The following is a 26,888-nucleotide window of genomic DNA, read 5'->3' on the forward strand; positions in this document are numbered from 1 at the left end:
AGTAATATTAAAAATACTTCTTAGATATTACCTAAATAAATAAGGTCAACAATGTTATCGTTAGATACATAAACGAAGAAAATTATACGGTCGTTTAAATAAATCAGAAAAATGGTTCTTTCTTGAATTATTTAACGACTGTGTATAATTAAACTATGACGATTTCTCGAAGTTAGCTAATGGTCGTATGATTTAAATATGATGATGATACGCTTCATAGAGTGTAGTAAACGTATTTTGCAATTGTAATTTCTAAATGAGAAAAGAATATTTATAAATCGTATATAGTTACGAAAATCCCTATTGTACTATATTCGTAATAAACTATGCTATCCGCTTAAAAACAAAATGCTACGATGTCCTTAAAAAAAATAATACGCTTGCGTACTTTTGGATATACTAACATCAGTCTACGTTTCAAAAATTACTAAAGATACCAAAAACAAAAAAAATACTCAGAAATAATAATCATCACGAGTCGTCTTCAGCGAAATACCGATGTCTGAGAGCCTGAGCTGCAGTTAATCGTCTATGAGGATCAAACATAAGCATACTTTTAATTAAATCTAATCCGTGTTCATTGAGATCAGGTATTATCGACTCAAGGGGTTTTGGTACCCTATAAGGGAAAGCTGTCCAACTAAGGGACACATTTTCTGGCCATTCTTCATACGGCGGAGTTCCAATTGTTCTGTAGAAAAATTAAAATATGTTTAAATTTAAACTATTTTCTTATACGAAACAAAAACGGCGGATATCTTCACTAACTTACCGGAAAATCCTATCAAGTTGATCGCCTTCGCTTGTACCTGGGAAAAGAGGTTCAAGTATACTCAATTCTGCTAATATGCATCCTACAGACCAAATGTCAACAGCGGTGGCATAAGAGCAGCCCAGGAGGACTTCCGGGGCGCGATACCACTGCGTCACGACCTACAATCGTCAATAATTTTAATGGTTTAGTGATTATGGTATACAATCATAGATATAAAGGGAAGCAGTACAGCGAGGTAATAAAATTGAAATAGTAGTGAAAATTTAGAAATATCAGGGATTGAAACGAATAATCTGACGCATTTTCAGAAATAGATTTATCTGCTTGAAAAAAAGGGGCGATTAATATGGTTGAACTGATAATAGCAATTAATTTATAATAAAAAATAAACTGATTTAGCTGCGGTTAGATTATTCAGTCACCCTACTTTAATGCTTTCTTTTACCTCGGTGTATCGTTTCAACAATGTTCGCCGTTTGTACAATGTGTCAACCTACCACAGAAGTCAATCTCATTTCAAAGTCGTACGTTTTCGCCAATCCAAAATCTGCGATTTTTATTCTCCCCTCTCGGGATACCAATAGATTTTGTGGTTTCAAATCCCTGTGAATGATCCTGTGACTGTGTAAAAATTCGACTCCTTTCAGTATTTCCTGCGACATTTGTTTCAGCAGATGAGACGGGATACCTGACTCTGAACAGGAGGACATGTAGGACGCTAAATCCCTTTCTACGTGTTCGAACACCAACCATAAAGTTAACCCTCGATCTAGCCTCTCCGACACCCCATCGGCAGAAGGCAAGTGTAGATAATTCCCTTGACAAACGTCCAACAGTCTCACCTGCACGCATAACAGACAATGTAAATGCAAATATTAATATAATGCCACTCAAGCGCACGGTCTATACGACTTACAATATGAGGATGCTCGAATCTTTCGAGCTGTTTCAAGGTAGCTATTTCTCTTAATGTAGACGTGGGTAGTCCATCTGCTGTCAGCGGCACCCTAACTTTCTTTAGCGCTACGACTTGTCCTGTATTCAAGTCTTTGGCTTTGTAAACGGTACCGTAAGCTCCATTGCCGATCAAAGACAATTCCTGATACGATGCATCCTCGCCGAGTAAGGAAGTCTGAATTTGTACATCGCTATCCGATTCTGACCTCTTGCTAGAGCTACCAGATAGTTCTTCCTGACCACTGTACTTCATTTGTATGATCGTTTCAAAGCTACCAAACTGTCCTTCCTTCGAGGAGCCAGCCTTCACGTTCGCCGGCCCCTCCAAGTTAGTTTGGATCAGTTGCTTGGTGCTGTCCAAAGATTCCTCGGTGATCTGGAAAGGATTCGTCTCCGACTCGCTGCCTGGTATCAATTCGATCGTGTTCTTGGGCAAGGAACTCGTACTCGTTAATTTCTCCACGTTCTCCAATTTTTCCGTGCTCAAGTCATGCTCCTTCTCGGATGTTCCCTCGATCGAAGCCTCGGAGAACTTGGACTTCTTCGGCGGTGTTGGAGACGACAGATCAGGTCCGAGCTCTGAGCTCGGACGTCGAGACGTTCCAGCCATCACAACATTTTGACTTCTACCTGAAACAAGGAGGAAGCCAATGCAATCGTTTTCGCTACATTGACTACAGACAGATATCTCAAAAAGAATAACATCGACAGGTGTTTAGGAAAGGATCTTTTGAATCGGTGTTGCACCTGTTTAACCACGATACCAACGATTCATCGATTCCGACAATTATCAATACGCAAATATTGTCTTCTAAGACTACATTAAGATGTCTACGTCAAAGTACGTGCAGTCTAAAATAATAAATGGATGCAATCTACCGACATACTTGGGAACAGACACTCGTGACAAACTTTGAGCGATAGATATTGCTGATTCTTGGAGTTTCATTAAAATTTCCATGTACCGTACACGCGGTCGTGTTGCACCGTCTGTTATGCGACATCTGCATCGACACCTGCGTTCGTATAATAACCTTGGCCTCATCGTCGGCTTTCGAACATCTTGTAAATGGAAGTAAGAAGGGCCGGGGTTATACAGCCGGGGTTCTTATCCTTTGTTTTCTCCAACGGTAATACGCAGTGACCGCCGGCCTTGAAGAAAATTGTTCCCTACCTATATTACTGGGGAAATTTCTCTTCCAAGTTCATTCGTTTACACTTCCGTGAAATTATCGCCAGTCTCTCGAACAGCATTCTTTTTAGCGTCAAATTTTAAAGATAATATTTTAAATCACAGTTTCGTAACTATGAAACCAACGTAACAAAATATTTCATTCGATAAAACTTGAACTGAAAATGTAATCAAATGAAATTGTAACTTGGATTACGAGCGAATTTCTTCATTTTTTAAGTTTACCGGTGCAATTTTGCATATTTATAATCGGATTCTGTTCTGCCGTATCTTCTACTTACATAAGAATCGAATATTTTAGAATGGTATGAAATTATAACAGGTTGAATCGTTGAGAGACGCGGTGTATAGCCTTCGTCAGCATATACAGGGTAACTAAACGTCATATGGATTAATAATGAATGAAGAAGACGTGCAAGATGATAATATCGGCTCGCGTACAAAGATATGTAAAAGCTAGTTTTCGTTGTAGCGTGTCTAACAAAGTAGAAAAATTCTACGGTAAAACCTAAGCACCATGGAAAGGCAACATAGTACGTATTTATGGTTTCGTAATATTTACATAGATCTAGACAAGTGTGAGTGTGTGTAAGAAAGTATACGGCGTTAGATATCGTTTCTACATTTATAATATTTATGGTGTAACCGAACGTCTCGGTCGAAATAATCTTCATCAGAAAAAGGTATATATTTTATCATATCAAAGCTTCTTATGAACGAAGAGTAAATTTATGTAAAGATAGCGCATTACCCTTTTTTCCACGGACGATGCTTCGAAAAGTTGTCAACGCTATAAATACAGACGAAATGACATCTTTGTGGAGGGAGTTTCGTAGCCAACTTCATTCGCCGTCTTCATCAAATTCTTTTTATCAACTTCCTTTTGTGATAAGAGCGCGTAAAAAAAAAAAAGAACTGAACGCCACAGAGGGACAAACGTTACATCATATGAAACGATCACGAAGTTTCCTTTACAAAGTCGAACTTTCTCAATCGTTAATTACGTCGTTGATTACCTATATCAGGACAAAAATACGAAGCTAAGAGATAAAACTGTGCGTAGGTAAGAAGAAGAGCAGCGACGAATTTCAAATTTCGTAACAGTTTCCATGTAACACTATCTCGAGACCACCTAAGCGGACCAGTCACGTGTTTCCAATGGATCACTCGGCTAGAGAACAAGAAAATGTTTTCCACGAGGAGAGGGAAGAAAAAAAAGGAAAGAAAAAAGAGAAGAAAAAAAGAAAGAGGCGCGATGGGCGAGTCTCTTGAGAAACGTCTGCCTCGTGTTTCGTTGGGAACCAAGAACAAGCAGAGGAATGCAAACGCGATCAACTTTTCTGGGAATTACAAAAAGAAAAACTAGAGCGTGGTGGTGGCCAGTGAAGGAAGCGATAACATACGAAAGCTTCATCCGGCTCGATAGAAGATAAGCAACGATACGGTAGAATGAAATGGAAGGAATGTAGAATAGTAAATATGTACGTGTATCAAACTTTCTATTATCTCCTGAAAAGGTGAAGAAGACTACTCGAGCTGTTACGTAGGCTATTACACACGGCACGTGATTCGCTTTGTTGGTAAATCAGAATGACGCTACAACGTCGAAGTTGGCACATCGGATTGCCCAACGTGTTCTGTTTCCTATCTTCCACTATGCTACTTTGTTACACGTGTTACACTATACGTACTATGTATACTATGTGTTACGAGGCGATAAAGATACATACATAATTGCGCGAAAATTCGGAAGAATTTTATACTTTTAAACGAGCGTTGAATCGCGAGCCGATTATATCAATGAATGAACTCTTGTAAATGAGACCGCATTTTATCAATCGACCATTATCATTGTCTCATTTCCTTCGCTATTAAGCGTATTCTAAACAATTTACATACTACGACGAATAGGCTTCCTTAGACATGATTAATCGAAAAATACCTGCGATTCCGTGGACGATCGATGAATGGAAAATTAGATACAAGAAAGAAAAAAAAAATATATATATATATATATATATATATCAGGCAGAGATACCGTATGGACTTTTGGTGAGACAGGAAACGGCGCATAGACGAATAAAGTAAACACGAAGGCGCCAGTAGATTTCAGATTATTCATGGGGTTGACACTACTATCTGGTCGGGTCTTTCACGCGTCCAACACTTATAGTCAGCCCTCCCATTCACTACCATTTCTAAACCGTACCAACCAATAGACTGAACGCTTGGAAACTTGTGCGTCAAGTACGAGAATCATACAGCGCTACTATCGATCTGGAATTTACGATTCGATCTGATGAGACGAATGAGTCGTTCAGATGCTAGATTATTCACGAAAAAGTAACGGCTGATTACTTAACGTATGAAGAATCGCTGGTTCGAGCCGGGCACACTTATTGATTTATGTTTTTACGATGACTAATCGACTGGTCACGGCGTGCGTAACGTAGCATTTCACGGATGATGATTTCGAAAAAATTCAGAGAAAAACGACGAACGATCGAAAATCGTGGCATACAGAAACTAAGTGCTCCAGATAGAGCGTGTTTCCTGATATGGTTTCGAATTTTTCTACGATAATCGTATCGATACAGCATTTACAGATATAGACAGTTTTATCGCACAAGTAGCTCTTATTAGTGGAAGAATAATAAAAAGGAGTAGAATTACTATAACAGATAGAATAATATAGAATTATCAAAATACTTGTTATAATTATTTGTTATATATATTTACGAACGAAAAGAAAAATGTGACTTTATGATTTGCGAATGCAAATGGTTGTTCGACGTTTCGGGCTGTGTATATATATACTACGTTCGTAGCGAAAGGGTTACGAATTATAGGTTAAAATTTCGCGCGATTCCAGACATGGGAATGATTCACATTCCAAAGTTACTTTATCCGGGAGAGCCTCGCGAAATTGGATAGTTTCTATTCGAATCGAAAAAGCTTGCAATGCACAAGCACGTGGTTACCTATACACCGTGGTTCGTAAACAAGAGAACTGCGGGGGAACCACCCCCGCCAGTAAGTGGTTGACTCTTGCCTTATCTTCACGTGTCGCGACATTCCACGTTCTCACGTTTCACAGATATGCTACCGTAACGTAACAAAAGTTCTCACGATGAAAAACCTCGAGGAAACGAAGAAACAGCATCGTTATTAATCGACGCATAAAAACGACCTATCTAGCCGACGTTTTTCATCCCCTATGAAAAATTATGTCTCACAATGTATCTAAAACGTCGAGAAATCTCGCTTGTAACTGGCATATGAAATTTGTTGTAATCACGAATCACAGAAAAAACGACGTGCAACAAGTGTCGCGTGCGTGTGTTCACCGTGAAATCGTCACCGTAAAGCGGACAAGTGCCTAATCGAATTGGCTATTCGAAAAGGTTATGTGTATCCTGACGAAGATTTATTCAGAAAGGTGTACTATCTGTTCCAGCGAGAGCGTGGATTCTTCACTTACCCACCGGCTAGGTGCTGACCTCCCACGAGAGAAGCTCGGAGCGACGGCAGCGATGCGCTGTGAAGAAAAACAGAGTGCGGTGCGGTTCCACGTGCCGGAAGCGGGTATTAACGAATGCTGTTTTGTGTTCTCCCTCTACGTTCCTCTCTCTCAGCGTCTCGTGTCCTACGAGATGCGAGAGCACACAGACGAGGTTCGCTTTGCACACTACAGCGGTACGATAGAAACGATGCAGGATGCACGAGAGACACTCCGGTTGCCGCGTTGCACGAGGAGGAGCACACGGCCGACCACTCGCGAGCGTAACCCAACGGCGACTCGACGAATCGTCGTGCAGCCGAGCGGCCGTGCTAGTCGAAACTCGATGGTAAGCCGACGACTGCACTGTGGACCGACCTGAAAAGTACTGACACGACCGACGGACACGCATACGGCTAGCAGACAGAGTTAGTCGTTGCCGAGCCCTCGAGGAAGTAGGCCCAACTCTCTCGAGCGGACCTCGATCGAGCCCCGTTCCCATCGACCGCTACCGACAGCTGCCGCTCTGGCCCTTCCAACGCTCCTGCCGCCACGATCGGCTTATCCGTATGCACGCGGAGAGGGAGGTTCTACGGAATAGAGCGAGACACGTTGCTGCGACGCGTAGCGTCGCGTCGCAACGCGTCGGTTACCAGGATGTCCAACGCGCGTCGGGAAGCTCACCAATTTACCCATTGACGGAACGACCGCCTCTTCCTTCGACTTTATATCACCCCTATGATGACTTACGAATTACTAGAAACCTTCCTGGAAACGTGTTACACCTCGCGCGTAACGCCTGTGTTTCATACAGGACATGCATCGTGATTCATGCTCGTTATTCTTTGTAATAGCGATTTAGAAGGAGATGCGTCAGAAACACGTAATGCTATCGTTACTTAATATTTTACATGAATTTCTTTCGTGGAAAATTATTGTTTCACGGCAGGCTTTCAACGAGTTTGTAGTAGGGTATCGCGAGCTTGCCACTCGTTAGCGACGCTCGAGAAGAACGTTCAAGTAGATGCAACGAGTCTGGTGGAATATTTCGCTGTTCAAGCGTCTCTGCGAGATCATAAAAATCCTATCTATCGTTTGTTTCGAGCGCACTTCCCTTGTCTTGGAGTTTCGACAGAGAACAGCGAGGGAAAAAGAGGAAGAGAAAACGAGAAGTAGCCGTCGCAAGAGGAAGCGACGCCGAGGAAGAAACGAGACGGGAAGCAAACGGGCAACAACAGAGGGACGAAGCCACGAGGACTTACGAAATCACGATCGTTGCATGCAGCGTAATTCCACGAAATTTAAAGAAGAAGTTACACAAAGTTAGGCGCGAAATCGACATTGTCCGCGTGTCGAACAAACTCTCAATTTGAGTCACTGTCACTCGCCAACATGCACGCACGCTACTTAATTAAAGAGAACGCACCAAGATTGAACGTTTCTGCGGTGAAAATGTTCCTTTGCGTCGAGACACGGTCAAGTCCACCTCTGGAAATAACAAGATTGCTCCACGTGGTCTTGGTTTCTCACGTTAACGCGCCGATTGTCATCACGACAACATATCGGCAGGTCGTTGTTCCTGACGGTGGCGCCAAGCAGCGTTAACCCTCGCGAGGAGTCCCGGTTATCCGGCTCTTCCTCTCTCTTGTCTTCCGATCAGCGTCCGTTGCGCGTCCCGAAACATGAATGGAATGCTTCCTGCGGCGGCCGATGTACGCGAGAGACGACGACTCCGGAATGGAATGGGCCGGTAGACTCTCCAACTCAGGGACGGGCCATTATGGTCGGTGCCCTTCGTAGGGCAAGCAGCAGGCGTCCATGGCCATTGGTTTCCTAAACGCCCCTTCCCTTCAGCGCTCGAATTTCCAGAGTACAGCAACTCAACGCGACTATACCAATGCTACGAATAATACAGATACGGTAGTTGAGGAAAATATTCGAATGTTCGTACAGATTTCTTATGGATATATCGTTGCGTGTTATATGAAACATTTAGAAATTTCATTGCGACTGCAACGAGAGCCGACTGTCGTGGTTACGTTGGTAAAGTGCGAAGAAAAGATCTGAAAATGGTATTTATCCTGGCCTTTACATACTAATTAATCAGATCCAAATATATCGAGTACATTTGGATATTTTATACGTTTTTGAATATTATCTGCATTCTGTACATATCTGCGCCTTCAAATTTTTCATAAATCCATAAAAATCCTCCATCTACCTATTACACAGCCAGATAAAATACCAAATGAAATAAATTTCGTTGGAGTCTCCCCGATAAATGTAAGTAGGTGTCCTAATACTTATGAGCGGTAGTATACATGTCAGGAATTTTAAAAAAAGCCAGATTGCTCGACCTGGCCAGACTTTTAGGAGCGTATTTTATTATGTATTCCGTTTGGTCGGATTAGGGAATCCGGTTGAAATGGTAGCGTGTCCGTTGTTTTTACGCCTGTATTTTATTCGTATTTCACCGCGATCCCTTCGTTAGTTTTCGTCTTTGATTTCAGTAAATTTCCGTGCATCCTTCGACGGATGAAAATAACACGATCCATTTGAACGTTCTATGCTTCGAGCGTAATCGACGCGACGTTTTTCTAATTAAGAGATACATATTCGACGTCGAGATTAAACGAGACGTCACTGGTCGTGTAACACACAGGGAGGGAGAGGAAAAAATCATTTCGCGCATCTGCGTGTGACTAAATGCGGTGTACTGTATGACGATTATGAGCATTTTCATGTGCGTCAGTGGTGATTCAAGCGGTTTGCACCAACTCACGAGTATTTCGAGCTGAAAGGTAGTAACATACTCTTTTTGTAAACCGGTCGGCTTCCAATAGGTGATCGTTGCCAGCTTACAAAAAAGACATTATTTATTAAACTCGTAATGTTGACAAACAGAACGATCGAACGTTATTTTTGTAATCTTGCATTCTCAGACTTGAAATCTCGTTCTGACCGTTTTAATGATTTTCTATTACTGAGCTGAATTTTATATTACTTGTAGTATGCATACGAAGTGCACTCTACCGTGCGATGAATCAATGTCCGCTCATCATCCTAATGACCGTTTTTAATTGCATTTCATGTATGTTGGCAAACGCGTGACTAATTGGAAAACTCCGGGCAAAAATCAATTTTCCGCCAACGTTACCCGTTAAATCGTTGGATTATAGTAATAAAGATAGTTCGATGGAGGAATAATAGAATTTAAGATACGACGATTAATGCGGGCACTGAAATTAGAGAAGGCAATAAAGCAGTATGTTTCACGAAATAAAGTGGAACATTAGAAATGGAAGGGAATCGGGTTCCGTTATATGCTATATAGCAAGAATTCAATGTCAACCGACAAAGTAACTATTGTCTCGTTTTATGGGCGGCCGTTTCAAGCAAACGTATATTTTGTGGACATTCTGGAAAAACTAAGAAACCTATGTAATTTAATGCACTGTACAAACAGTAGGCTTAAATTTGTAACGCCGTAATATCACTATAGTCAAAACAGAAACGAGAAAATTACATCGGAGGGTTGGCGTTTGAGAAAATCAAGTTTGAAAATTTATTAAATATTTCCGAACTTGGTCAATTTCAGAGGCAGGACTAGACGAATCTTCGACGGAAGATTATTTTGCAAAGGAAACAAAGTTTGAACGTATTTAATTAAATATTTATATCGTGTATATATCTTGCATGTACCAAAAGATGTAGCTGTTAGCTTTTAGCTCTATAATACGCTGTTAATTTAAACGTACTAACACTAACAGCAAGAGACAGAAAAACGCGTTTATCAATCTACCGAATGCACGGAAGATTAATCGTTTTTCCTCCTATCGATCCTGGAATTCTACTGCGGCCGCTTGGAAACCACGCACACCTGGTAAATCCTTGTTAAAAACCGGCGCACAGTACATATTTCCGAGGCAAACAGAAAGAGAGCACAGTGAGCCGATTGTACAGCTACGAGGAAACTTCGAAATGGCACGGAAATGTGCAGTTCGGTTTCTTATCATCCGCGCTGCAACATCGCGCGTATCGACCCTGTCGTCCATTCTCGAATCATGTCGGTCGAATCGCTAAAAATAATCCCGACCTTTTAGATGGCCTGTCATAACTACCTCGGCAATCCGCGCAATAAAACGGTTGGACAAACCGTTTAGCACATTGAAACAGAAGTATTGCCAAGTTCCTGGTAGACAATGGTGCAGTTCGTTGGCAGGTACCGGCATACCTGGACTCTCTTGTACGATTTAACTAACAGTAGTGAACAATTTAACGAGTCGTTCAGTTACAAATTAGCGCGTCGATACGTTTGACAATAGAAGACGAAACGTTGTTGCCTGCCTATCACGCAATCCCCTTTCTTTACCAACACCTGCAAGTTTTACTGGAAAAAATGCAAACTATGGAAAGTATGAAGAACTAATTAGAGCGTACATGGAATTCACACCCAGGATACGATTAGGATGATTAGGACGGACGTGATCGTCTGCGTGCCGATCATTAAGGACCAACCGGCAGCTTGTCACCACGTTATAGACACTTCGATTTCTTTGAATACAAAAAATATAACCGTACGACCCTAACAAACCTTTGGAATTTCCTTTCATCGCCGCAACGTTAAAAAAAAAAAAAAAAAAAAAAGAAAGGATAGAATTTAGTAATGGCGGAGGTATTCGAAAAATCGAGGTGCTACCGTAGCATCTTTCTAAATGTACAAGTCTGATTATGCCTTGCGAGGTTGAAGAATCCGAAGATGTCGAAGCGTAGGTAACTTAAATAGCCCTGCCTTACCCTAAGCTCGAAAAGTTGCGCGATAAAGAAAGACGGTGAATAAATAAAAAGGCGAGCGGTGTCATAACCGGTCAAGAGTACGATGAACCATTCGCGACAGAGTCCCGGGGACGATAGAGGAGGAGTGGGACATACCACTGACGCACGTCGTTAATTACCACTTTCACCCAGTGCTACAGCTATTCGTGGGCCACGGAAAAGGAACCGTTGGGCCAGCGACGAGTGATTTTGGACATTGGCTGCTACCTTGACGGGGTACCTCATTGTGGGACCCCTGGCTGCCGATGCGGTTGTTACCGGCTGTGCCATAACGCCTTTACCCTCGCCCAACTAGACGGCAGACTGGTTTTTGCCCAATTTAGATCCCCCATTGTTCGGCCCAGCTTGGAATGAAAATAGAGAATTGAACGCGGTCCGTATCCTGGCCCGCGTGTTCCCTAGGAAAACACGGATAAAACGAGTATATTAACAGTCCTTGAGCTGCTGTCCGATTACTCTTCAATGCCACCGCATATTTCCACACTTCTATCGTTCCCTTTCAACTTGTAACGCAGCGTTATCTCGCAACGATCGGATTTTCTTCTACTTCCTAGCTTTTTCTAATCTTCATCCTGAACGAATTGAATGCCGATGGAATGTTTAAAGTGGGAAGTGACTGGTCTTTTTAAAGGCAAATGTATGGAGATGTACAGAAGCTATGAGTATCGTAACCGAGTACTTTTACGATTCACGAAGATAGAAATAAGTTTGAAAGCACCTTTGGGACCTACCGACCTACCGACCGCAAGGTACTCGTCTGATTATCGACCGAAGGAACCTGTCTTTCCCGTAACAGGCTGTCCAGCAAACTACCTTTTTCACCATAGATCAAATCTTATTATCGTTGAAGAGGCGAGTACAAAATATGTAAGTACAAAATTACTTGGAAATCGAAGGAAACACAGGGTTCTCGGTAGTCTGTTATTGCCTGCCCCATACTATCATAATCCACTCAACGAATCATTGTTCCAATATTAACTTCCAATGTCAATTCCCGTATTTTCCCGAGGAAAACTTAATTCTTGAAAAACGATACCACGCCAAGTTTTTATCGAAATAGGAAACTTTAGTCGTAATTTCAATTATTCACAGAATTATGTATATCCTTACTTTATTTTGAACCGGTAAAGCTGAAAATGATACGAACAAGAAGACCTTAAAAGACTATTTCAAATCAGGTGCATACAAAAATGTGTCCATCTCGTGTCTATTGCTCTATGTAGCGTTTCAAAGTATTATTTCATAAAATTATGGCAGAAAAATTAGGATACACGTTCAAACGGATAAAAGCGACTTGGAGCGTGTAGTTAAACATTGAAACGCCGGAAAAAGTAAACTAACACAGCAATTTAAACTATACCTAGTTCTCTGAACCGATAGGAATAATGAAACGATTTTCATTCTATTATTCTATCCCGGATGAGGATGAGTTACTGACCGACTAATTTCATGGACACTTGCCCAGCAGGCTAGCCGTTATACAAAAGTGCAATTTTAATTCTACGTACGCGTTGTATTACAATGCAAAGACGAGCCCACCGAGCTTCTGAAAAATTCGTCGATAGGAAAAGGCGCGCCCGGTATTACGTGAGGTCAATGGGTAAACGGATTATATTCGAGCGAACGCTGTCCAAGAATTTTAAACGAAACCTTAAAAAGATTTTATTTGGGACGGAAAAAAGGAAACCGAGAGAAACTTTTGGGCACGCAGCCGAGTCATCGTATATCCAACCATGGTGTAGCATGTTCAAACGCAACGAGTGCCGGCTTCGTTATTTTGATACAAATTTGCGCGGATTCGATACGCGGCAAGTTTTTCTCGCGATGGTAGCGTGAAACGTGCGGTGGCGAATGAAATTGAACATTACGGTGCAATTTCAGAGGCGGCTGCAACACGTCGCCTGATCAATGTTGCTCGACTGATCGAGGGGGCAGCCCTGCGCATTCCAGTCTGGTTTTACCATACCGAGAAAGAAGAAAGACGAAGAAGAAGAAGAAAATGAAGGGTCGCAGCTGTACAGTATCGCGAGAGCATTACGGGGAGTCTGGAAGTATAATCGAGACGTTCCAAAGGCACACCATGAGCTTCGTGCGTGTGTTGAACTCTCATGAATTCGCAACTCTCTCGTTGCATTACGATAATCACGTACAATATTTCCTGTTATGTCTTTCGATCTTTTTAACCCTTTCGATGTTACGTATATTACCGCTACTCATCTTTTTCATAAGATTTTCTGGCGAAACGAATCTCTGCCGTGGTATCATTTTTTCTTTCCTTTTAAATTACGTTCACGAAAATATCAATTTGCGTAAATACCCGCAGTTTATTAGCGAGAGAAGAACATGGCAAAAAGAATGCCTAAGACGACTCACAAAAACTTTCTACAAGGATACCTCGATTGTTGCCATAATCTCACATGGAATGTGTTTCTTTCTCTGCTTCTCGATATTCTTTCAGGTTGTTAACAGATTCTTAAAATCTCGCAAAAAGGACTTGACCTGCCTCCACGTTCTTTCTATCTGACGATCGTTTATCTTATTACTAGACAAAACATTTGTTTCTCAGTCACGTTAACACACGCTAGTTTGTTATCCCGGAAAATAAGCGTGGAAAAGAAACGTCTGCTAAAATAAAATAAATGTCACCGACGGTCGATTAATTTTTCGCATTCTGCTTACAACATCCCGTTACCTGCACGTGTATATTCTTTCAGCATCTTGCACAATTACCCGCATCCAGGGGAACCAGCTGTTGTTTTCATAGGATTTTCTTTGCCGGAAAAGTTACGTTTCCCTTTTGAGGCGGCAAAAATTAGTCAATTTTATACGTAAAGCCAAACTGCGTTTCTTATTAATTTCTTAATTTCGTTGCAACGAGTACACGAATTCATGTTAATCCAAGGAATTCGTAGAACAGTGTTCGCAACATCGTTACTTTTTCTGCACTTGTCGATTTACGCAGATTCTTTTTCTCTTTCGGCGGTACACTTTCGGCGTTAAGAGAAATAAATAAATTAACATTATGAATAAACAACAATTAAAAAAAAAAAAAGAAAAGAAAATAAGAAAACGCAACGCAGGTGGAAACGGGCACTCTGTGTCTGGCTTCGAGGACGTGAAAGTCGCACAGGTAGATTCGCTTCGCTGAAGAAGCTGCAGACAAGGAAGAAGGTAGCGAACGAAAGAGAGAAAGAGGAATGAGCGAATGTTAAAGACGCGCGAGGTCGCGAGTCGGGATGAAGTTCGGGAAGAGCGGTGTCCCGAAAGGATCGAAAGGTAGGTCGAGGTAAAGCCGGTCCATCAAATTGGAAAAGAAAGAGAAAGAAGAAGGAACGAGTTGAAGAAGGCGAGTCAGATGGAAGAAAGAAGAAACAGGATGGAGAGAGAAATTTTGACGAAGAGAGGGGAGAACAGGAGTCGAGTGGACGGTAGAGCCGAGCATGGTGGAAACGAGAAACGAAGACGTGACGTATATACTTTAGAAGAGTGTAGTATAGTGCACCATGGTGTAGTATGGCATAGTTAAAGTGGGAGAAACCGTGTATGACCGTCCTCACGGTAAGCCAGTCCCGTGTGAACGACCGTGAAGCGAACCTCGAATGAAACTCGAACGAAACACGATCAAACCTTGAGGGTTTTCGTTCGATCGGCTCCAGGTTCCACTTTCTTTTAACAAGGGTCGACCGAACGAATTGCTCGACCGGTAAAACGAATCATCGTCCGGATCTATGATAAAAGATACGTTAGAAATTAGTAGTCCAGTGATTAGAAAGTCAGATAATACTGTCAGCAAGTGTAAATTCTGTGCATAAAGTCTGTTCAAACGGATTTGTGTGATCGAACGTCGACTGTGTATGAGAGATCAGTGGCGGTTCTCGTGATACTAGGTGAAGTGATCGACGGAGACTGCGTAAGAATCATGTAAGAAAAAAAAAAGAAAAAAAAATAGCAAAGCAAAGGTAGGATAGGGTATAAAAGAAAAAAAAAACGTTCATTATGAAAAATATAAAAAAGAATCGTATGCCGTTTAAAGTCGCGTAAAACTCGTATCCCGATTTCGAGGTCGTTGAGCGTTTCTAAAATCCAATTTCAAGTGAAACTTTCTGTCTAATAAGGACACGCCGGTATATCTTCGTGCGACATCAGCCCGCATCGCGAGTCATGGTGAAATATTAGCGCGATATAAGCGGAAAGTAACGAGAAATCTGGATAGAAGACGCGGTCGATGTGCAAAAAGTAGTGAAAATAAGGTGACGGTCCGAAGACATACTACGTTGGCCGAAAAGCTGACGCGTACACCGGACCTATCGGCGGCCAAGTAGGTCAACCGGCGTGCGCGAGAGTGCGAGACCGAATAAAAGAGAAGAAAAAAGTCATCGGGGGAAGGATAAGACGAGGAAAGGAAAGAATGGTGAGACGGGGGCATTAAAGTTTCCACGATGCCCGACGTTTTTACTCGGCATAGGCTTGGAAACCAAAATGGCGCCGATCGGTTGGTACCGTGGCACGTTTCGCGACGATAAAGACTGGTCCAGCCACCAACACTCTTGAAGAGGTCCTTCAAAGTGTCCTTGACATTAAACCTGACCTTGATCAGGACAAGCAACCGCGGCACATTTCCACCGCAAACGCGCCAAAGGAATCAGGATGGTAGGGCACGTGGGATCCAAGGTCCTAGTGATCTTGTCCATGCAAATATTATTAGGTAAGTAGACGAATGTCGTTCGTGCTAGCTGGCTAAATATAAATTTACAGCGCGAACAGGGACCACGATAATTCATTCAGATTTCGCATCTCTGTCTATAATTATCGTACAAATTCCCACGAGAAATGATTTACGATCAACAAGAAATAATTTGGAATTTCAATTAACAAGATAATTTCTGGTTCCCCTTGGCGAGGAAATATCTACCAGGCAAATCGTATTATGTTTCGCTCGTGCTTGAAGATCGTAAGAGATAAGATTTTTGCGGCAAGTCTAGCATTACGATACGCGCGTGTAGATCCTTAACTCGACAATTGACCATAGACATAAGACGATGCAAATATTCGACGAATTAACGCATGAACCTGTTTGATGGGCTTTTCAAGCGGCCACGTGCGGTCGAGTTTTAAACCGGTATCTTGACCTCTGTCGAAAATTTCATGACGTTCCAGCGGCAAGATCGGGGGAAAAAATAATGATACGATACACCGGAGATTTTTCATCGAAATAATCGAACAATACGATCGAAGACTATTCGATCGAGACTGTTACAGAAATCGTACGATCGATTCTTCGAGGATACAGTGAAAATCGTTAAACACCTGACGATTTTCTTTTTCTACTGACGCAGATGTGTACGCAGTTATACATCCGGTTGCATGTAACTTTGTATCTAGTACGACCAAGTGTATCAACAATTTATTATGAGAATCTTGCGAATGTAACGTGACGTTGCAACTAGAGTCAATAGTATATCGTGGAAAAAGGAAAACCAGTAGTTCGACGACCCAGCCAAGATCAAAGCTGCTTATAAATATTTAAAAGTAACGTTTCGGATAATTAACTTTTTACGTGCATCGAGAGCCATCGGATCTTTTCCGTTGAATGCGTCACATTAATAAAGCACAGCCCTAATTGGAGAGAAAGAAAGGAATTAATGAAATCTCGTTTTGTATCGTAGCCTCGCCTATAAAACGAAGCACACGTCATAGACGAGTTTCAGAAGCAACAGAGGAGAAAGCTGCAAGCATGACGTGCATTTGCGTTCTGACACGTATATACCTGTTACTTGGAGATTTTCACGTCCCAGTCTTAACGTGTCTGCACGAAGCGTCCATCAAGATTTATGTTTTCACAGTTTACCAATGTAATCTCGTAGACACACGACATTATGACACGAAACGCCAAGTATTCGTAAAATTAGAAAGAAGCAATAAATGAAAATCGAGAAGTTTAAAAGCCAATAACAAATTCGGATTACAACAGTTCATCGACTTATGCAAATTTTTTGGAGACTAGGTGCGACTGATCGTCAAGGTCTACGAGTTATCGACCCGAGTCCGCTGTATAATTAGCCAAATCTCTTACGGATCTAGCATGATTTATTTTATATTTCGTCTTTGACGTCTCGTTTACGTAACGAGAAGAATTTACATGAATCGTCCGATGTCATAGTTAATGCGGATGAACATCGACACAAAGGAACGTATCCGGCACAGAGTTTCGTCATTCGACTTTCGCCCAAGCACCTTAGTTGTGAAAGTGTCACGAAATCGCGTTGTGCACGGTGGAACAGAAAGTCGATTGGTTTGAGATTTCGTCTCTTAAACGAAGAACTCAAAATTCCTGGTAATATTCGTCACAGCAGAACTGCCAATTGTCGTCAGAGAGAATCTTGAATCACGTAAATTCCAAGATCGATGAAGTCAATTTCGGCTTTCCACGACACGGTGAAACGATCCTCTCGCGAGAACTTTCCTTTCGTTGATTCAACTCTGTCGAGAAGAACAGAAATAAAATTAAAATCCTATTACGGCCTGAGGCCTGTTGCACAATTGAAAACTTGCAATTACTAAACATTTTTATGTTACCAGTAATTGCATAGTCAAGAGATCGAATAACAGTGTTTTCGACTAAACTGATATTATCAGTGACATTTTACAAGTCACGCAATCATTTTTCTCGTATAGGAGTAACAAATGTCAATGAAATTTTACAAACTACAAATCATTCGATTATCCCTTTAAAAAAGTATACGATAAGATACTTTGTAAAATTGTAAAATCGTAAAACTGAAATTTATATCTTGTAAATAGTAACTTGTCAATCTACCGATATGTATTATTAGTCATTAAATTATTCTGCTAGAAGACTCGCGTATCGAAAATCTTCTTTGATTTAAGTACTGTTTTGAAATTACACTTCGAAGAAGGAATAGGTTGTTGGACACCTGTCGAATCTCACAGTGAAGGTACCAAATGTCACGTTTACCAGCGAAAAGAATAAATATTGGGCTGGAATGGTGTACCGTTAACTCTGCCGTTACCGCCTCGAGAGACGCCGCATAGCTCGGTCTACGCTTCCACGGATAAACCCCTTCGACGGTTCTTACTTTTTGTCCTAAGTCGTGTTAGACGCTGTTAGAATTGCGTCACGAGGTCAAATGATATTCAATGCGGTTCTAAGCATATTAGAAACCTTGGCTATCCAGCGAAACTCGCGATTCCCCGGAGTCATCTAAACGCATCGCTTTTATTCGCTTTATTTTTGTATGAGACAAGGCGCGTGTTATTGCAAGTTAAGACAAAGAAACGCATAAAACGCGGAACAAAACTGGCAATTAAAATTAATAGATGGGTAATCGTTAATCTCACATCCGTAAGATTCCATTAGCAAAACCTGCTCGCTGGTAAATATTATCATTACACAAATATCTCGCGAAGTAATCGAAGGCATCTAGAACCGGTAATATTTTTTACGCACGTTTTGTACATAAGACGCAACTGTGTTACCTCGTTACCTGGTGAAACGCATGCTGTGTTTACCGTGAACAACGTCTTGTAAACTCTTGCATCTCCTCGTAATTACTTGTCTTAAGAAACATTAAGCAGTTTCTTTGGTGAAACAGTCCCGTCGTCTAGTTATAACTTGGCGCACGTGGCTCGCGAAATAATTCCGACGTTCGTAGAATACGATTGCGCAGGAAAGATTTTGAAATTTCATTAGCGCTGTAACCACATCTTATGTTGCTATCGTGATTGTATCAAGAACCGGTGTACATATAATGCGAACAAGGATCGAAAACGAGCAGCGAAAACGAGCTCGTGCTAATCGAAATTTTCTCTTATTTTTACGACGATCAGATGAAAAGTTAAGAGTGGCAAAAATACCGATGGTAGAGTTAATTAACAAAGTAAAAGTACGCTGCAGTTGCAAAAGAGTAATTAGCGAGGAGAACGCATGGCTAATTATTTCGGGCAATGACTTCGAGGTACGGCGAACGAAGGTAGGAGAGGCCTTAGGCTCCCGAAGGATTCAGGACACCTCGAGTTCCGAACTTGACCAAGCGACTGCATTCCGTTCGTTGCGACAGAATCAACCATGCAATTCACCTACATTCTCACGGGATCCCCTATCCGATGCTCTCACGTTAGCAAGGTTATGGTGTTCGTAAACACCGTTATTCGTTCGCAGCATGCAAGCCACGTTTGTAATTATTATTTATGCGATGCCGCGATCCAAATAGGAAACGAAAGTCTCTCGGTAACGCATGCTTTGTAAACTGGCTCGCCGATCAAATCTATCGGATAAAATACAAGCGGCTTCGGTCACGCGATCTCAACGATCCGATCGATTAATTAACAGCTCGTAAGCCGACAAACCGACGGCACGACCGATGTCAATGAAATCGCTATAATTTTAATCGCGAACGTGCTCCATCTTTGCCCGAACCCTTCAATGAAACTTTTCATCGACTTTGCTATTCCAGTTAAGACGACAACAGACTTGTAATTTAGAGATTCCTTTATAATTTAAGTAGAGTCTCGCGCTACTTTGCAACGTGTCTTAAAGCGCGTTAAACTGAAAAACGTGAATATCTTAAACCGAACGAAGAAACACAAAAATGGCACAAATAGAACGATAAAACTTTAGGTTTCTCCAGTTCTTAAATAGCACATCTTGATTAAAGCGGCTGAACATTTGTGAACTGTACTTATATCGAACCGTTTGCCCCTTGACGAGAAAGATGAAATTCTACCGTAGTTTCAGGCTCAAAGAGTACCTTAGTTTCTAAATTGGCTGCCTTAATGCGATACCAGTTACAGCTAAAATTGTAATCCCTCGACGACAATGATGCGTAATTCTAAAGAATAACAGTTCGCGTAACGTGTAATAAACTAAACAATACAGTGCACATAATCTTTTAGTTCCAGTTCAGGAACAATTAAATTAGAATAACTGTAGTTTAAATCGTCACAGTTTTTGGATCACCGATTTAATTCGAAAAACTGATCTTAATCGTAGACTCGTTTTCCTACCATTTCCGCGGATATCAAACAGAGAGCATCGAGAGCATGATGCTCGACGAGTAGAACGAAAGCAGCGATTAGCTTAATTGCGTTTGCCAACAGGCAGTTGTTTGAAAATCGTGTCGCTCCGTACAGTTCCTAATGAGCAATTAGCGATAGATCTTCTATTCGGGCTATTGCGATTCACAGGAAGTGAGAAACATTATTAGCGGCGGGATTTCGTGCCGATGAAGATTACTGCACTACCTTCGAAGAAATAACGTAGGTACTATCTATCGGCGTATCTCCTTCGAATTGGTTTTGTTATAATCTGAAAAATGAAGTCATGAACGGAGAAGCCACCGATGTGCTCCTTACCTGAACAATTTACTGTTTCGTTGATGAATAATTAATCGTCAACGGTGAACCATAATAAACCCAACGAACTACCAGCAATTAATGCAAATTTTACCTTGGCATCCATCGTAAGCGTAAAGTAACGAGAGAACGAAAGCAGTAAAATTTGGTTTCGTGAATGAAACGACTCTCCAGCTTCTTCGATTCCTAATCCGGCCTTTAATGAAACGAACGAGCCCCGTTACATCGTTGTTCTTATTATCCCGTTAACAGCAGCAACTGTCTCGAGCCTCGAGTATTTCTCGAAACAGTCGGTCAAAGACGGTGAAAGGTCTGAAAAGAAGGAAAAAGTCCACAGGAAAATGATACTATAATATGCACACTTTCTATGAAACAAAGAAGAACGTGTCGTTCGCGGGCTGATGCTTTCGGCAAAATCGAAACACGTGGTTGTCGATTGGATCGTGGTGGTGCCGGATCGGAACGGTTGATTATCTCGGTTAGTATTCCAGGTTTCCGTACGACATATTCAGGACGTGTTACCGATCGCTACTATCGACCAACGATGATCTATACCACCTACCAGTTGTAGTTTCACTTAAATTGCTTCGCGCGCCGTTGAATCGTTGCATAGAAATCTGCCATTGTTTCTGCCTCGTATAGCATAGGATCCCGATGTACTGCATCTGTTCCTAACCCAAACTGTAAAACGACCGTATACGCATGTATATATATGTACGTCGAAATGACGAACAGTAAAAGCGATATTAACGCTGGAAGGTGGAATAAACAGCCGGTGTACGATCACACCGTGGGGGAGATCGTAAACCGCTTGATTGTGTCATAAACTGTGCAATTCGTGAACAAAGATTAAAGGACTTCTCCGGGTTAAGTGACAGTTCGCGATATCTCGTAATTAATTTCTGCCAAAAATCCAACGATCTAGTGTCAATGAACTTTATTTTCATCAGCATGCGTAAAAGACGCAAGGCGTGACGCGACGAAAGTCAGATGAAGGAACGAAGAACGAGGAAAGAGATAGTAGTAATTTCATACGCGTCACGTCCACGATTGGTCAAACCACTCGATACCAGCCTCGAGAATGTCAACCGTTCGAGTACCGTTTTCCTTGCCGATCGGCCGAGGATCTTCTCGATTTTTTGCGACTCTCGATCGCGACCCTTCCATGGCTATCGACATCGCGACGTTTCTTGCGATCACCAAGGTGATTTAAGTAAATGCCTGATTGATCGTACATCTGACGTCTAAGGAAACGTAGAATTACGCATTACGCTTTCGATCGATCATCGCTTTTGAAAGGTGTTCCGAGCATGTTACTTGATGATGCTTAGAACAAAAATCAGCGAATAATACCGTAGAGAATCGTTCAAGAGTACCGTTTCGTAGCGAAATTATTTCATCTTCGCTGAATCGACGCGACGTCTTTCTCACGCAACCGACAAAGTTCTCAGCACGCTTCAATCCAAGTATAATTATCTATTTTCTTTCAGGATAATCGCTGCTTTTTGCTAGCGATAAAACATGAAACGTTCTATCGTGCACGGGCGCAGATAATTTATGAGTCAGTGACTGTAAACTGTTGTCTAATTGTTCACAGGTGTCTCGGCTATCCGGAACGATCCAACGTCGTCTCGTTCCTCCCAAGACGACATAATTCTCAGTGCCAGTGCCTATACGGGACCAGAAAGAACCTCGAGTGTATTCCATCGTGATGAATCGCCGACTTTCCAAAAAACTGTTCCAGCATTTCAACTGGAAAGCTCGAAAAGCGTCGATAACTACGATAAAGACGATATAAGATTCGAGGTCAGAAATACTAGGCACGAGGAATCCATTGATGAACTGACTTCTTCAAAACACGTGGACCATATCGATGGAAACAACATCGAAGTTAAACCCGGTGAATATTACCAGTAAGTCGATTAAATATTCGATAACCATCGAGAAAATCACAGTTATTTGTTATGCAAATTTACATTCTTATAAATTATCAACAGACGACTAAAGAAACAAAACCTAAATAGAAATTTGTTTCGCGTATTAGGTACAGATTGTTGTATATATAATAATAATAATAATATTATAATAAACATAACAGTGCTATATATGACGATATAAATCTTGCAAAGTTTACAGAATACAAAAATAAGTTATTGTCATTAGTTTCTTAGCGATCAGACGAGGGATTTACGATAGATTTCATTGATAAATTTTCACCTTTCTCAAGTATAACATTTTCACAATCATATTCAGTCTACTCGTTGAAAATGAAAGGGTAAACGAGAAACACCTTTTCGATGATTAACAGCATATCTCCAACGACCAGTGAATCCATGTCGGGGGAAGGACTAGGGGCTCCGCAGGAATCAAAACTCTTGTCGGAGCCCCATCAACTGACTGGAGTGTCAAACCAACAGGCACAGTACTTACAGGCAATAGATCAACAAAGACGAGCTCGCCAAGAGATTCCGAGGATTTATAGCGACCACGCTCCACCACCTATTCTGCAAACTGCCTCTCCTGGTTATCGGCAAGCAAATCCTGATATACAGGACATTATCACGGGTATTGTCAAATTGTTGAATGGGAACGTGAACGTTGCTGCCAACACGGTGAGACCTTTGAGGCCGATTCAGGCTACCAGGTACACTGACAAGTGAATTATATACGATTATTAGATTGTGAATAGTTATGCAAATTTACATTTTTGATAAATATCGAGATATAATTATTATTCTGGTAAAAGAATGATTAGAACGTAATTCTATTATATTTCGAGTCTTTTACAACGCTCTTTACGCTAATTTCCTTTCGAATAAATGGGTATCTTTTAAATACTAACTAATAATAATAGAATTATATTGTCTACTAGTTATACAATAATATTTATTTGTAATTTTGTAGAATTAATAACAGAGGACCACCGAGAATTTCCGATGTTCCACCATTACCACCTGATTTTGACACACCTGGAATGAACCCACCCCCGCCGCCTGATCATCCTTATCCTTTCGAAAAACCACCAGCGCCTGACAGACCACTGATTAATCAACTACCACCTGAACGTCCAATTAGACCTTTCGTAAATGGAGTTCCATTACCAGAACAGATTGTTCCCCAAGGAAATCGCCCATGGACCTGGAATCGTCCTGGTAACTTTTTAAAAATATCCTCTTAGTCCAAGTTGTCTTTGATGTTGTTCTTGCTAAATTACAATTAATTTTGAATCATCAGGTGGAAATAGACGACCAATTCCACCCTACAAACCGCTACCACCATCGACGAATTCCACTTTGAATCGGGAGAAGGAACAAGACGACAAGACCTCGGATAAACCGCATATGGACCTGAAACCTGAACTTTCATCGCCGGAAGAATCCTCCACGAAACAGGCAGAAACAGATCAGACTGAAGCTTCTACGAACGCTTTGGAGCATATAACAAAGGGTCAAGAAGAGAACGGTAAACAAAAAGTTAAAACGGAATCGAAGACCACGGAAAGACCAATCAATAAGAACACGACGAGAAATACCGAACCTGAACACTCTGCCAAAAAAGAAACTAAATATCAAGTTCCGTCTAAAGCAAATACGACATCTACGATTCAGTCTAGTGACAAAACGAGTTTCACGAAGCACGTAGATTCTCCAAAACCCGTGATACCACTGGATGTTCCAATTAAACCTACGAAGGCTTCGAAGATCAACGACCCTCAAGGATCTAGTTCCATTACGAACAACGAAAAGCCTAACAATAAAGCGAATATTTCCAAAACATCGACGAAATCTTATTCTACGTCGACGTTAAATATCGAAACCATCTCGTCGGTCCAGGTAATCGAACCAACACCCACGAAGCCGGTCGTTCAATCGACTCCAGTTCCCACGAATAACGATTCGAGTAATACAGCAAGTGTATCGAGTACAGTAGTTTTGGAACCGAGCAAGATGACTGAATCAGAAAGCACAATCGCTTCGAGTGTTCCAACTCCGACGGAGAATTTACCTTCGTCTTTCACCAAGACCCCACCAGCCATTGAGAAAAGTGTAGTTCATTCGGCCTCGAATACGTTCTCGAAGAGTTCAGGTAGGACATTCGCTCGGATGCACGTCCCGTGAAATTTTTTCATTCGATAAGATAATATTGCATTCAGTCTATAATGAATTCCTCGTGCGGCTCCGGCGAACAAGTATGCTTAATTAATTTCCTTTGTAACGGCAAGCAAGCTGTTATGCTCAATTAAATTCCTTTGTAGCCCCTACGGATCGCTACGCTTACAGACCCAGACCAGGGATCGTCCTCGACGATACCTTGGATTACACAGGAACTCAAGGGCTGGCTACTCAACGACCTTACGCACCACCAAGACATCCACCTCTCGGTGATATTTTTGATGTCACGGTCTCGGCTATTCAAGGTCCAGGTGGTGGAGGTTCAGGTAAACACTGACATCTTTTATTAACGCAGAACCCTAACCATCAATAATTATAATTCTCACGACCTTCGTGATCAGGAGAGGGTGTTAGAGTACCAGTAAATGGAGGAAACGCGGACGTGATCCTAACTTCCGCGATAGAGGGCCAAGGATTCGTTAGCATCGACGGCAAGAGAACGTACTTAAATCTATTTGAAAGTTCTGATCGAACCTCGACACACGCGCAGACGCAACCTCAGCCCACTAGAACTCAACCACCCTCCATTGTTGGCACAGGGTTAGTGTTTCATACAAATTTCGATACAGATATCAAATAAAAAAGATTGTTCAGTGTAGAATTTAAATTCAAGTGTTTGAAGGCAAATTCAACAATTTTGCTTTTTAAATCTTTCGACTCAATTCTTCAATGTTTCAGTGCAAACCTCAAATTTTTGAATTTAAATTTTCGATTTAGATATGTTAAAATCAATATTGTTCTCACAGATTTGCAGTTGCACAGCCGGATCCACCGACAGCAACTCCACGACCCAGCGCACCTATTCGAAGACCGACGTTTCATAGAAGACCAACTCAGCCTCCGGTTAGAATTGACACTTGTATCGTGGGTGACACGAGCACTTGTGACATCAGCCAGCACGAGGCCTGTGCCACTGTTCAAGGAGTATCTGCGTGCCACTGTAAGCCAGGATATGCGAGGTTGCAGCATTCTTTACCATGCAAAAGTTCGTAAATATTTTAAAAGCCACATTCTTTAAAAATTTATGTAAGTTCATTACATGAAACTATTAATTGTTTGTAGAAATTATAAGTATCGTGGTATCAATCAGAGTGGATAAGATTTACGATAGAAAAGTGGTGTGGGATCGAGGATTTACCGATAGAGATTCTGAGCCCTATCAAACATTGGCCTACGAAGCAAATCGAGCTGTGAGCTAATTTAACGTTCAATCATATATGTTGAAAAATATTGAAATATTAAACAATTATTTTTTCCTGTTACCTAGATCGAATCTGCTATGTCGATGACGCCATTTTCGGACGAGTATATGGGCTCCTTCATAAATGGAGTATATCAAGGGGATGTGAGCCAGGGACAAGGGGGTGTCTTTGTGAATGCAACCTTGAAACTCACTTATGAGCCAAGAACAATTAGACCAAGCTTAGCAGGGGAGCTACAGAGACATCTGCTCGGTGTTATTCACAGAAGAAGCAATAATATAGGGAACAGCGCCCTTTACGTTGACAGTCCACCTGGATCTATATCAAATTTACAAGGTGAACATAAAAATATAACTCTCTATTTTAAACGAGCTTCATTAAATAAAAAATAAAAGTTAATCTATACCTTTTAATCTCTATAGACTTGGACGAGTGTGCGTCGTCAGAGTTGAACGATTGTCATTCTTCGGCGGTTTGTACGAATAATTGGGGTGGGTTTACTTGCACTTGTAACCCTGGATTGAAAGATCCTCATAAGGACGATCCTAATGAATCCGGTAGAACATGTATTTCGTGTGCTTCGACTTATTGCAATAATCGTGGGTCGTGCTCTTACCAGGGTGACCACATGCAATGCACGTAAGTAAATGAAAATACCTAATAATAAAAATAAAAAAATGATTCATTTTTTTAATAATGCTTTGGCCGAAAGGTGTTCTGGTAATTACTATGGTACCCAATGTGAAGTCGATGGAGAGGTTTTAGGAGTAGCGATAGGAGCGTCTGTAGCAGCTTTAATAATCATAGTCCTGACATTAGTATGTCTGATCATGTGGAGGTGAAGATACATTTTTATTATATTTTTATATAATTTATAAAATGT

General features: G+C 41.4%; 2 protein-coding genes across 12 annotated transcripts in view; one reads left to right on the forward strand and one right to left on the reverse strand.

The window, feature by feature from the left end:
* On the reverse strand, positions 1-25,687 carry LOC126922709 (cyclin-dependent kinase 4-like). 10 transcript variants are annotated; one of them, XM_050735560.1, is made up of 6 exons: positions 25,548-25,687; positions 7,850-8,323; positions 1,692-2,358; positions 1,273-1,617; positions 773-933; positions 1-691 (listed from the first exon to the last, which is right to left on the reverse strand). In XM_050735560.1, the coding sequence occupies exons 3-6, from the start codon at positions 2,340-2,342 to the stop codon at positions 472-474; spliced, it is 1,377 nt and encodes a 458-aa protein (XP_050591517.1). In that variant the 5' UTR covers positions 2,343-2,358; positions 7,850-8,323; positions 25,548-25,687; the 3' UTR covers positions 1-471. The 10 variants fall into 10 exon arrangements, with proteins under 10 accessions (XP_050591517.1, XP_050591511.1, XP_050591518.1 ...); XM_050735554.1 differs by having other exon boundaries at positions 1,692-2,362; XM_050735561.1 differs by lacking the exons at positions 7,850-8,323; positions 25,548-25,687 and adding exons at positions 3,676-3,940; positions 5,906-6,397 and having other exon boundaries at positions 1,692-2,362.
* The window catches only part of LOC126922673 (uncharacterized), a 14,375-nt gene continuing 2,238 nt past the window's right edge, over positions 14,752-26,888 (forward strand). The window contains exons 1-12 of one of the 2 annotated variants that reach the window (XM_050735463.1): positions 14,752-15,964; positions 22,229-22,544; positions 22,940-23,275; positions 23,536-23,783; positions 23,866-24,717; positions 24,887-25,069; positions 25,145-25,343; positions 25,550-25,788; positions 25,866-25,993; positions 26,071-26,341; positions 26,428-26,644; positions 26,718-26,843. In XM_050735463.1, coding sequence (XP_050591420.1) covers positions 15,907-15,964; positions 22,229-22,544; positions 22,940-23,275; positions 23,536-23,783; positions 23,866-24,717; positions 24,887-25,069; positions 25,145-25,343; positions 25,550-25,788; positions 25,866-25,993; positions 26,071-26,341; positions 26,428-26,644; positions 26,718-26,843 — 3,173 coding nt within the window. In that variant the 5' untranslated portion in view covers positions 14,752-15,906. Of the gene's footprint in view, positions 15,965-21,543; positions 21,836-22,228; positions 22,545-22,939; positions 23,276-23,535; positions 23,784-23,865; positions 24,718-24,886; positions 25,070-25,144; positions 25,344-25,549; positions 25,789-25,865; positions 25,994-26,070; positions 26,342-26,427; positions 26,645-26,717; positions 26,844-26,888 lie in introns of those variants that run through there. The other variant, XM_050735462.1, reaches the window with a different exon arrangement.

This window comes from Bombus affinis, chromosome 12, assembly GCF_024516045.1.
Source record: "Bombus affinis isolate iyBomAffi1 chromosome 12, iyBomAffi1.2, whole genome shotgun sequence".
NCBI classification, from domain to species: domain Eukaryota; kingdom Metazoa; phylum Arthropoda; class Insecta; order Hymenoptera; family Apidae; genus Bombus; species Bombus affinis.